Source organism: Stylophora pistillata, chromosome 11 (genome assembly GCF_964205215.1).
Source record: "Stylophora pistillata chromosome 11, jaStyPist1.2, whole genome shotgun sequence".
Classification (NCBI taxonomy): Eukaryota; Metazoa; Cnidaria; class Anthozoa; order Scleractinia; family Pocilloporidae; genus Stylophora; species Stylophora pistillata.
Genome location: NC_142529.1, coordinates 448433 through 460000, shown reverse-complemented (window position 1 = coordinate 460000; position 11568 = coordinate 448433). Strand labels below are relative to the sequence as shown.

Below are 11568 nucleotides of genomic sequence, written 5' to 3'. Positions count from 1 at the left end.
GGTATGACAACTTAGGTAAAAAGCCATTTCGTAAAGAGTAAATATCTTATTCGTTGGTTAGGTTGACATGACGACGATAGCCAAAGATTGATAGCCTCGTTACTGTCACCTATACAAGCTAGTGACCAACATTTCTCAATAGATCTGGGCTAGTCACCAAACTTTAGGTTGTTTTAGTTAGCTAATACGGAATAAAAGATGTAGTCGACTCAAGTGTGTCGGGAAAATGGACTCAGTTTCTTCTAATACAACCATTAACTATAAGAAGTTCTATTTTTAGACTAAAATTCCCGCGTATAATGTGATAATCGATTGAAAGAACTCAAATAAATCCCGAAGTGTTTTTGTTATTGAAACCTCCCGAAAAGTCTCGGACTACTTATATTTACATACAGGCTTACTAGGACGATGATAGAGCGCTACTAGCCAAGCCAGTAACCACATCATTGAATATCGCCGAAACATGTTCTGCAAAACTACAAACACTGGACGATCAGTAATTTCCGGTGTAGTCTCTAAGAGACAAGACTGGCCGCAAAGAAATGTTTGATTATGCTTCTGTCCTGATTGGCTCTTACCTTTCCTTTCCACATCAGTGTCCCAGGGATAATTGAAGAGTGATGAACTGGTATTTTTTTTATTGTTATTCTCGAGTTGCATAATTTTTCATTTGAAAGGAAGGTACAGTAAAAATTTTTGGTAACACAAGCATTGGAAACTCTGTCGAGGGATTAACGAATAGAGCCAACGGAGCGAATTTTGCACTACTTAGTTTTTCATTAAAACTTTGAAAAGGAAATGAGAAATTTTTTGATTGAATTTAACTTTTGGCATTGGTGCATGAAGGTATTGTACTACTGACAACCTTCATTTGCAACATTTATGCAGGCTTGATGTTTGATCAATGGCTCTCTTAACAGGCCTGTGAGTTCCAGAAACAAGCCCATGACACAGCCCTTCCTGTATACTACTCTGGAAATATCAGAATCTCTGGATGTCATCACTGTTGTACTCGGTGGTATTTCACATTTAACGGCGTCGAGTGCAGTACTCCTGGGACAATAGATGGCGCTCTGTACCAGGCCCACGCTGGAAATCTCAACAAACACGAGCACGGTCACATTGAAGGTCACTGCCATCACGTACCGGCGGGAAGGGTGAACGTGGAAGTAAGAATCGGTCCTTGCACCGGAACAGGGTTACCATTGGGCAATGGTCACACAGGCTTTGCCACTTTGTCAAGAATCTTTATTAAAGAGGTGACATCTTATTACTAGTCAGCGGATGCTTCCTCTCGAGCATTCAACCCCCGTCTATTATCGAAGTTCTTAAGAGGATGCGATTTAGAGTACGCAGCCATTTGTACAATTGTCTGCAATAGTGATGCAATAAAAGCCTTCAGAAGGGGAAAAATGCGGTTGTTTCTTTTCGCTTTATATCCCAAACCATACTATTAGACGATACGAAACGTTCAGGAGTCGCAGTTGAAACTGTTAAGGTCAGGTGTATGCAATAATGGCGTTTGGTGTAGACGTCCAGACGAGTTGACTGCATGATCGAACACAAGTCATATCTCAGACTGATGAGCCATTGAAACACAAATTAAATTTTCATGAAAAAAATAGTAGATTTTACATCAAACAGTTTAAGTGACTATATCTTGTCTTGGGTAAGTGAGCCAAAGTACTTCTATGGGAAAAACGTTGTCCCCTATGGCAGAGTGTTCCTATCTGCCGAGGTGAGACAACTGGCCCAACCGAGTTATCCCCCCCCCCCCTCCCCGCTTGAAATGAGTTGGTGATCCTCCTATTAATCTGTAGGTTTGACTTTTCAAAGAAATGAGTGAGAAGTTAGCTCGCTAGTCGACCAATTCAACTCAGAGGGAGGGTTGTCTCAGATACCCGAGGCATGCCAATCAGTCCTTAGATTACATCTTCACTTATTGTGTCGTCATTTAGCTGTCTTAGTTTCTCACTTACTCTAGCAGGAAAGAAGAAGTGAGGAATATAAAGTATATCAAAAACAGAAACAATATGTTACTTCGCTTAGTCGTCAGAGTGCAAAATCATTACAGGTTCATGCAAACTGGAACACTAACTTCAATTAATTTATCCTAAAACTTTGCACGAAAATCCGGCTGTTCTTTTGTGACATGTACGTTGATGTAAGGAAGAAAGGCTATGTACAATTCTATCTAGAACTTATAGCTTTTGTCCATGTTTCCTTTGCCCAGAGACATGCGAATTGATGTATCCAAGTTGTTAAGTGTTCGCTCGTGAGGTATTCGCGTCACTGGTAGAAGCTTCAATGACAAGTTTTATTTTGTTGTTTTCATTTCCGTCCATAAAAGGTTTCCAAGAACAGTACAGGGCCTCTGAGGCCAGCTCGTCACTAGAAATAAGAAAGAATGAAAATAACTGTTATGAGCCATAAATCAGCAAGGCTGTAGACTTATAAAGCCATGTTTTGTTTATCTGTCCACTTATTTATCCATTAACTTAGTTATACATCAACTTGCCAGTAGAAGTACAATCACGTTATATACATACAGTGGCACAAGATCTCAAGACTGAATCGGCCACAGAGGCCCTGAAGAAACTGTAGAAGTTTACACTTTTATTTTTGGCCCTCCTCAACTTTATCCAAGTTGAAACTTGAATATGAAAGACGATTTCAATAATCAATCGTTCATTCTTTTCTTGAAAAGTGGTGATATTTGACAACCTCACGATATCATAGGGAAGGAAAGTCAAGATTTAAGGAGCTTGGTGGAGAATCGAAAACTAGTTTATGCAGTTAGTTCTTCAAATGCGAGTGAGTTTCAAAAACATATTATAACATAACCAAAGTAAAGCGCGCGCTCTGATTGGTCAATTCAGCGTCCACCATTTGCTCATGGGTGTACGCTGCTGACGTGAGCAACTGCAAAGACTAGTTTTCCGCGCGCGCTTGTTTTTTCTGGTCACGTAATATTTGTTAAATAAAACAAAACTCTTTAATTTGCTACAATGTATCAATGTTATGTCAAAAAACAAATGGTAAACGCCACAGTGTACACTAAATGAGTTATGGATGCACTTGGGAGGTTTACTAAGCACTCAAGAAGTCGCACTCGGCTATCGCCTCGTGCGACTCTTACGCCTCTTTCATGCTTAGCAACCTCCCGCGTGCATCCATAACTCATTACAACATAGCTAGCAGAGCCGCGCAATCAAATTCATTATACGTAAGCGGGCTCAAAATCCCGATAGTGGACGCTGATAGCGTGAGCAAATCGCTTCGCCAGAAAATGTTTTTTTCGCGCCAGCGGCCATTGTTAGCGTGGGGAAAAATAATATATTTCGCGGCAATAATGGATACAAACAGAGACTCGGCCCACCAGTCCCAAAACGAAGACAAATTTCCGACCTTTTCCCTTGGGTTAGAGTTCTTAAGTGAGGCAGAAAAAGAGACAAACAACCGAAAAGGAGACTCGGCATCAGCGCCGTCACGATTCGCTTCACTGTCCGAGGGTGAAATGCAACAAAATTTGACAAAAATTATAGTATATCGTAGACCATTCAGCTAAAACAGAGAAGATGGTTGATCACCTGTTTTAATACAGCTCGTTTAAAACCTCTTTCTTTCAACGTAACTACTTGTGTAAACAACTTCTAGCTTTCATCGTCTGCATTGAATATATAATCATGAAACTTGTTCAACGATCATGTAGCCCTTTAGGGGGCCGTACCTTGAACACGCCCTTTTTTCTTCAATCTCTCTCATTATTTTGTGGTTACTTGACAGTCTTCAACGGCAACTTTTTTCATAGAACTCTTTAATAACGTCAGTGGGTTCTCTGTAACTTTTATATCAAGTTTTAATCTTGTTTCTGTTCAGTACCCATGGTACCACATCTTTATCGGGAAGGTATGACAACTTGGGTAAAAAGCCATTTCGTAAAGAGTAAATATTTAATTCGTTGGTTAGGTTGACATGACGACGATAGCCAAAGATTGATAGCCTCGTTACTGTCACCTATACAAGCTAGTGACCAACATTTCTCATTAGATCTGGGCTAGTCACTAAACTTTAGGTTGTTTTAGTAAGCTAATACGGAATAAAAGACGTAGTCGACTCAAGTGTGTCGGGAAAATGGACTCAGTTTCTTCTAATACAACCATTAAGTAGAAGAAGTTCTATTTTTAGACTAAAATTCCCGCGTATAATGTGATAATCGATTGAAAGAACTCAAATAAATCCCGAAGTGTTTTTGTCATTGAAACCTCCCGAAAAGTCTCGGACTACTTATATTTACATACAGACTTACTAGGACGATGATAGTGCGTTACTAGCCAAGCCAGTAACCACATCATTGAATATCGCCGAAACATGTTCTGCAAAACTACAACACTGGACGATCAGTAATTTCCGGTGTAGTCTCTAAGAGATAAGACTGGCCGCAAAGAAATGTTTGATTTTGCTTCTATCCTGATTGGCTCTTACCTTTCCTTTCCATATCAGTGCCCCAGGGATAATTGAAGAGTGATGAACTGGTATTTTTTTATTGTTATTCTCGAGTTGCATAATTTTTCATTTGAAAGGAAGGTACAGGAGTAAAAATTTTTGGTAACACAAGCATTGGAAACTCTGTCGAGGGATTAACGAATAGAGCCAACGGAGCGAGTTTTGCACTATTTGGTTTTTCATTATAACTTTGAAAAGGAAATGAGAAATTTTTTGATTGAATTTAACTTTTGGCATTGGTGCATGAAGGTATTGTACTACTGACAACCTTCATTTGCAACATTTATGCAGGCTTGATGTTTGATCAATGGCTCTCTTAACAGGCCTGTGAGTTCCAGAAACAAGCCCATGACACAGCCCTTCGTGTATACTACTCTGGAAATATCAGAATCTCTGGATGTCATCACTGTTGTACTCGGTGGTATTTCACATTTAACGGCGTCGAGTGCAGTACTCCTGGGCCAATAGATGGCGCTCTGTACCAGGCCCACGCTGGAAATCTCAACAAACACGAGCACGGTCACATTGAAGGTCACTGCCATCACGTACCGGCGGGAAGGGTGAACGTGGAAGTAAGAATCGGTCCTTGCACCGGAACAGGGTTACCATTGGGCAATGGTCACACAGGCTTTGCCACTTTGTCAAGAATCTTTATTGAAGAGGTGACATCTTATTACTAGTCAGTGGATGCTTCCTCTCGAGCATTCAACCCCCGTCTATTATCCAAGTTCTTAAGAGGATGCGATTTAGAGTACGCAGCCATTTGTACAATTGTCTGCAATAGTGATGCAATAAAAGCCTTCAGAAGGGGAAAAATGCGGTTGTTTCTTTTCGCTTTATATCCCAAACCATACTATTAGACGATACGAAACGTTCAGGAGTCGCAGTTGAAACTGTTAAGGTCAGGTGTATGCAATAATGGCGTTTGGTGTAGACGTCCAGACGAGTTGACTGCATGATCGAACACAAGTCATATCTCAGACTGATGAACCGTTGTAACAAAAATTACATTTTTCATGAAAAAAATAGATTTTACATCAAACAGTTTAAGTGACTATATCTTGTCTTGGGTAAGTGAGCCAAAGTACTTCTATGGGAAAAACGTTGTCCCCTATGGCAGAGTGTTCCTACCTGCCGAGGTGAGTCAACTGGCCCAACCGAGTTATCTCCCCCGCGCCCCCCCCCCTCCCCCCGCTTCAAATGAGTTGGTGATCCTCCTATTAATCTGTAGGTTTGACTTTTCAAAGAAATGAGTGAGAAGTTAGCTCGCTAGTCGACCAGTTTAACTCAGAGGGAGGGTTGTCTCAGATACCCGAGGCATGCCAATCAGTCCTTAGATTACATCTTCACTTATTGTGTCGTCCGTTTAGCTGTCTTAGTTTCTCACTTACTCTAGGAGGAAAGAAGAAGTGAGGAATATAAAGTATATCAAAAACAGAAACAACATGTTACTTCGCTTAGTCGTTAGAGTGCAAAATCATTACAGGTTCATGCAAACTGCAACACTAACTTCAATTAATTTATCCTAAAACTTTGCACGAAAATCCGCCTGTTCTTTTGTGACATGTACGTTGATGTAAGGAAGAAAGGCTATGTACAATTCTATCTAGAACTTATAGCTTTTGTCCATGTTTCCTTTGCCGAGAGACATGCGAATTGATGTATCCAAGTTGTTAAGTGTTCGCTCGTGAGGTATTCGCGTCACTGGTAGAAGCTTCAATGACAAGTTTTATTTTGTTGTTTTCATTTCCGTCCATAAAAGGTTTCCAAGAACAGTACAGGGCCTCTGAGGCCAGCTCGTCACTAGAAATAAGAAAGAATGAAAATAACTGTTATGAGCCATAAATCAGCAAGGCTGTAGACTTATAAAGCCATGTTTTGTTTATCTGTCCACTTATTTATCCATTTACTTAGTTATACATCAACTTGCCAGTAGAAGTACAATCATGTTATATACATACAGTGGCACAAGATCTCAAGACTGAATCGGCCACAGAGGCCCTGAAGAAACTGTAGAAGTTTACACTTTTATTTTTGGCCCTCCTCAACTTTATCCAAGTTGAAAAAAACTTGAATATGAAAGACGATTTCAATAATCAATCGTTCATTCTTTTCTTGAAAAGTGGTGATATTTGACAACCTCACGATATCATAGGGAAGGAAAGTCAAGATTTAAGGAGCTTGGTGGAGAATCGAAAACTAGTTTATGCAGTTAGTTCTTCAAATGCGAGTGAGTTTCAAAAACATATTATAACATAACCAAAGTAAAGCGCGCGCTCTGATTGGTCAATTCAGCGTCCACCATTTGCTCATGGGTGTACGCTGCTGACGTGAGCAACTGCAAAGACTAGTTTTCCGCGCGCGCTTGTTTTTTCTGGTCACGTAATATTTGTTAAATAAAACAAAACTCTTTAATTTGCTACAATGTATCAATGTTATGTCAAAAAACAAATGGTAAACGCCACAGTGTACACTAAATGAGTTATGGATGCACTTGGGAGGTTTACTAAGCACTCAAGAAGTCGCACTCGGCTATCGCCTCGTGCGACTCTTACGCCTCTTTCATGCTTAGCAACCTCCCGCGTGCATCCATAACTCATTACAACATAGCTAGCAGAGCCGCGCAATCAAATTCATTATACGTAAGCGGGCTCAAAATCCCGATAGTGGACGCTGATAGCGTGAGCAAATCGCTTCGCCAGAAAATGTTTTTTTCGCGCCAGCGGCCATTGTTAGCGTGGGGAAAAATAATATATTTCGCGGCAATAATGGATACAAACAGAGACTCGGCCCACCAGTCCCAAAACGAAGACAAATTTCCGACCTTTTCCCTTGGGTTAGAGTTCTTAAGTGAGGCAGAAAAAGAGACAAACAACCGAAAAGGAGACTCGGCATCAGCGCCGTCACGATTCGCTTCACTGTCCGAGGGTGAAATGCAACAAATTTTGACAAAAAGACACTCTGGTAAAACCAAACAAACAACAAAAATAAAGAATTTTGTATTTAAACTGCAGTAAAATAAAACTCGAGCTTTCAACAGAAAATTTGAAATAAAACCAATTCCTATTTTGCTTAAATATTCCGCTTACCGCGAGCAATCACTTCTGATATTGTTGTCCATTATTCGCGTCGGATTTGATGCACAATTCCACCGGCTATGTTATAAAACAATTGGTTCATGCTTTTAGCTGTGCACTATCGAGTTATGGAGCACGTGGGAAGCTTGGATAGCACTCAAGAAGCTAGAGTTGCCCTCGGCTATTGCCTCGGGCAACTCTTACGCTTCTTTCGTGCTCTCCAAACTTCCCACGTGCTCCATAACTCGATAGTGCACGCTAAAGCATGAACCAATTGTTAAATAGTGTACGCTGTGGTGTTCACCATTTGTTAATTGAAAATCATTGGGAAAGAGTTGGTTGTGATACGAATAACAATGTCATGGTATCCCAACATCACCATCAAGGTATCTCTTGCTTTCAAGTTCCTATAATCTTTTCCACAAAATATCGAGCACCAGGCAAATCTACGAATATAATGAGTTCACCTACGGCTACATGGGTAAAATTCTGAAATTCCTTTAGCTTGAGAAGGTTTTCTACGCATGAACACTCTCCAGCAAGGTGTAATGAACACTCCTGCAAAGCGTATTCACATTTCATCTTCTCTATACTAAATGTTTTATTGTGTTTCAACGGTTTACTGGAAATATAACTTACTGAAGACAAATGACTGCCATTTCTTCTTGAAATCCTTGTTTCATCTTTTTTATTCTAGAATAAGATCAAAGATACCCATGATTCATGTTGTTTCCTGGTCTTCTACATTTTAGAGGAATTATCAAAGGGAAAGAAAACACGATTGAAATATAATTATATCAGAATAACATATAAAACATAAGTATCAAAAAATAAAATGTTGAAACGTCTCAAAGTAAAAGTTATCAGCATCTATTTTTCTGGATTCTCTTCAAATTTGAACGTAGTTTACCAAAAGTAATTGAACAGATCTGATTAGCTTAGTAACATGAATAGTTGTAGGAAAATTTCTACATCGTTTATAAATTCTAGACAATTGATCAAATAACGACAACAAAAATCCTTAATGTACTCTTTTTTGCATAACTGACACGCAATTATAATACCTAAGAGCTGGCGGAGCCAGACAGATTTTACAGCGGGCTCAATGTCTCACCTTTTCCAGCGGACAAAAAATACAGCTGCAGCGACTCCTACGGCTAACAAACAAAATCCCAACGAAAGCGACACAGCCAGCATTGTACTTGATGAGCTGTCACGTGTCTTTTCCGGCGCGTTTGATTCCATGGTACTAGAAGTGCTACTGCTCTTGGCGCCTTCAGTGGTTTGTGTTGTTTGAGAGAGCCCCCCACTTTGGGCTGTTGTTGTGGGGGAAGTATTTTTTGATTCGGTCGTTGTTTGATTAAACTGTATAGTTGAGGTGGAACTTGGTAAGATTGTTCTATCCGTTGTTGTAGTGTTCGGTTGCGGAAGATGCACTGGCGTTGTGTTTCTTGTTAATGGTTTTTTTTCTGCGAAGGAAGCAATAAAATCAGACCAGGAAAACAAGGCTCTCTTGGTGTTTTCTTGTTAATGTTTTTTTCCCTAAAATCTTGAAACTCAATCTCTCCGCAAACTCCTAGCCGCGGTTTAACGTTTGCGGTCAACACACCAAAGGTGTGGATCTAAAAATCTCTGCCATTTAACCCCTCTAACTTCTGGGATCTGATCAGCAATTCTCTCTTCTGGCTGCAATACGTTTCCTATTAAATTATTTAGGAGAAATTGAGGCTATTTCAAGATATAAAACCTTCAGCTGATATTTTTTTGCATTTTCATCACCTATTTGCTTCATAATGTGTTGGATATGGAGGGAAAGTTACATGTTAATCAGCTCTGGGAGTTTAAGGATTAAATCTTTACGGCCTGAGAAGTATACTAAGGGATATTATAATGAAGGCTTTGAAAGATCAGTTGAACCACTAGTACATGTATGTATAAGTACCAGTTGATGGACAAAAACACGATGGAAAATAATTGATTAAAATTGTTTGACACGCTATGATCAAAAACTTTCAAAACGTTCAAAACTATACGTCCACGAAGAAATCTTCGTTCTTCTCTACTTTGATGCGATATGTACCGCGGCTGCAACAATGCGTTTTTCATCGCTGAGTCCCTTCCAAAGGGGTCGAGGAATACCCCTGCTGCGAGAGATATCACGAATCATAGTTTCAATGTTTCACGAGTCACGAGAGACGATACTTATTTGTTTTCGATTTAGAATGAATTTCTATCACGATTCACAGAGCTTTTATTGAGCAAAATCAGGATTCATGGAGAGCAAATATCGAAGATCAGGAGCCAAGAATAAGCTTGCCTTATCCCCCTCATTAACGACCAAAATAGTTTTCATTCCAAAGACGGTAAACCATTAGATCAGGAATGATTCTTGGACATATCACAAAAAAACTAATGAGCCTCAGCTAAAGTATTTTTCAGTCATGGAGAGCTTCCATCGGAAATAAACACCGAATGAGCAATTGGCCTGGTAATGCTAGTCGCTTTCTGGAAAAAAAATTGCAGAAAAACTGGTGGATGCGTGACTTGAATTACGTCCGGAATGCATCAATATGAGTGAAGGTACGTCATTGATGCCAGTATTAACGTGTCTGAACTGTGTTTTGGCGATCGCTGATACATCAAGACTTGAAACATGCAAGTTATAAAACAATGCTCATAAAATAGCCGCTGACGAAGGCAGATCAGAAATGTTTCACTCTAAAAAGACTTATTTTTGACAAAAATTAGTCATACAACTGTCAAAAAAATAACAAGTTCTTAGAATAACACGGTGATTAGAGGCTTTCAGCCTGCTCTATTTCGATGAATTTCAGTGATAATGCATCAAAATTCGATTTCTTCTGATAAAATAGCTATAATTCGGAGATGTCAATCGATGGTTTTTAAGAATCAAACCAAAGGAGTTACGTAGGGAGAGATTCTACACAGCTTGTGTACGGAGTAATTAAAAACAAATTAATGTTGTTGTAATCTGGTTTAGCTGGCCTCAAACTTTAAAACTCGGCTTAGAAGCGTCTGGCTCTTACCTGACGTATTTGTGGTGTTGTTGAGGGGTATCTTCGATTGTGACGAGGCGAAAACCATCGACATCAAAATGACGATGGTCAAAATGTCGTAATGTCTATGCAGCGACATCTTCGGCAGAAAACTTTTGACCGGCTGCCAAGGAAGGAACAGTTAAGTGTTGTGTCTCGTGCAGCGGTTTACAAGACGCCAATATAGGACACTGACGATCGGAGCAAATACTGTGTTGTGTGGAGCGCATGCAAAGACTGATATCAACGCTCGTAGTTGGCGCTCATAACTTGCTAGTGACAGTAGCAGAACACTTCCCTTTTGATCGCAGCTGTCAGCGACCCTCTAACATATCAAAAGTCAACATATCAATTTTACCTCCATTTGACCGTAAGGCCAATTTTTGGCAGATTTTATGGTCTCAACTTTCTGCTATTGATGTTAATTCTGCTCTGTTATGACAACATCCCGTAACCCGACCCGGCTGGATTTGACGTAGTTGCGCACGATATACGCCCTTAGTACCCCAGGGTGGAGCACCGGATGAGCATCGGTAGGATTAAAATGACGTTCAAGTTCATGAATAGACTGGGTGATGTAATTCTTAATTGGAATAGAGAGAATCTTGCAAATGTGTTCCTCCGTTAACCTTCTCACTCCCAAGAGTGACCAAGACGGAATTTCTCCTTACAATATTGAAACAATATTAAGAAAACAAGTTATAAGAATAAAGTTAAATATCAATCAGGGGATTTTTAGTTGAACCAGTGTCAAATTCTCCGCTCTAACATCATAAGAACTGTATGGCAGACGGTAGGAAGAACTATTCATGAGATCTTGTGTGTGAAAGGGTGAATTGAATGGGAAATGAAAGCGAATTACGAGTGCGTTTTCCTTTAAGCGTGAGTTCACCTCGAGATTAAAAGTGTTTTAAGTACCATCAGAAGCA

At 39.9% G+C, this 11568-nt stretch overlaps 3 protein-coding genes and 1 long non-coding RNA gene across 4 annotated transcripts; 2 read left to right on the top strand and 2 right to left on the bottom strand.

Annotated features, from left to right (window-relative positions):
* The first annotated feature begins 825 nt into the window (after nucleotides 1-825).
* LOC148719585 (collagen triple helix repeat-containing protein 1-like) lies at nucleotides 826-1413 on the top strand. The gene is made up of 2 exons (XM_088738539.1): nucleotides 826-846; nucleotides 921-1413. The coding sequence occupies exons 1-2, from the start codon at nucleotides 841-843 to the stop codon at nucleotides 1275-1277; spliced, it is 363 nt and encodes a 120-aa protein (XP_088594665.1). The 5' UTR covers nucleotides 826-840; the 3' UTR covers nucleotides 1278-1413.
* A 170-nt stretch (nucleotides 1414-1583) lies between these two features.
* On the bottom strand, nucleotides 1584-4828 carry LOC148719584 (uncharacterized). The gene is made up of 2 exons (XR_015993219.1): nucleotides 3731-4828; nucleotides 1584-2391 (listed from the first exon to the last, which is right to left on the bottom strand). It is a non-coding gene; the product is annotated as an uncharacterized LOC148719584 (long non-coding RNA).
* On the top strand, nucleotides 4827-5682 carry LOC148719583 (collagen triple helix repeat-containing protein 1-like; the record flags this gene model as incomplete). Its single annotated transcript, XM_088739107.1, has 1 exon — nucleotides 4827-5682. A coding segment is annotated over one exon (360 nt), but the record flags the coding sequence as incomplete, so codon positions are not given.
* On the bottom strand, nucleotides 5495-11073 carry LOC111323897 (uncharacterized). The gene is made up of 4 exons (XM_022927342.2): nucleotides 10631-11073; nucleotides 8698-9052; nucleotides 8223-8276; nucleotides 5495-6309 (listed from the first exon to the last, which is right to left on the bottom strand). Exons 1-4 carry the CDS (start codon nucleotides 10737-10739, stop codon nucleotides 6180-6182), a joined length of 648 nt encoding a protein of 215 aa, XP_022783077.2. The 5' UTR covers nucleotides 10740-11073; the 3' UTR covers nucleotides 5495-6179.
* Between the last annotated feature and the right edge of the window lie 495 nt (nucleotides 11074-11568).

Bases quoted from the DNA above. Each gene is read 5' to 3' on its own strand.
- LOC111323897 (XM_022927342.2), bottom strand. From the start codon at position 10,739: ATGTCGCTGCATAGACATTACGACATTTTGACCATCGTCATTTTGATG. The intron at 9,053-10,630 runs GTAAGAGCCAGA...CTTCCTTCGCAG, and splicing joins CAACACCACAAATACGTCAG to AAAAAAAACCATTAACAAGA. The intron at 6,310-8,222 runs GTAAGTTATATT...TCTTATTTCTAG, and splicing joins ATGGCAGTCATTTGTCTTCA to TGACGAGCTGGCCTCAGAGG.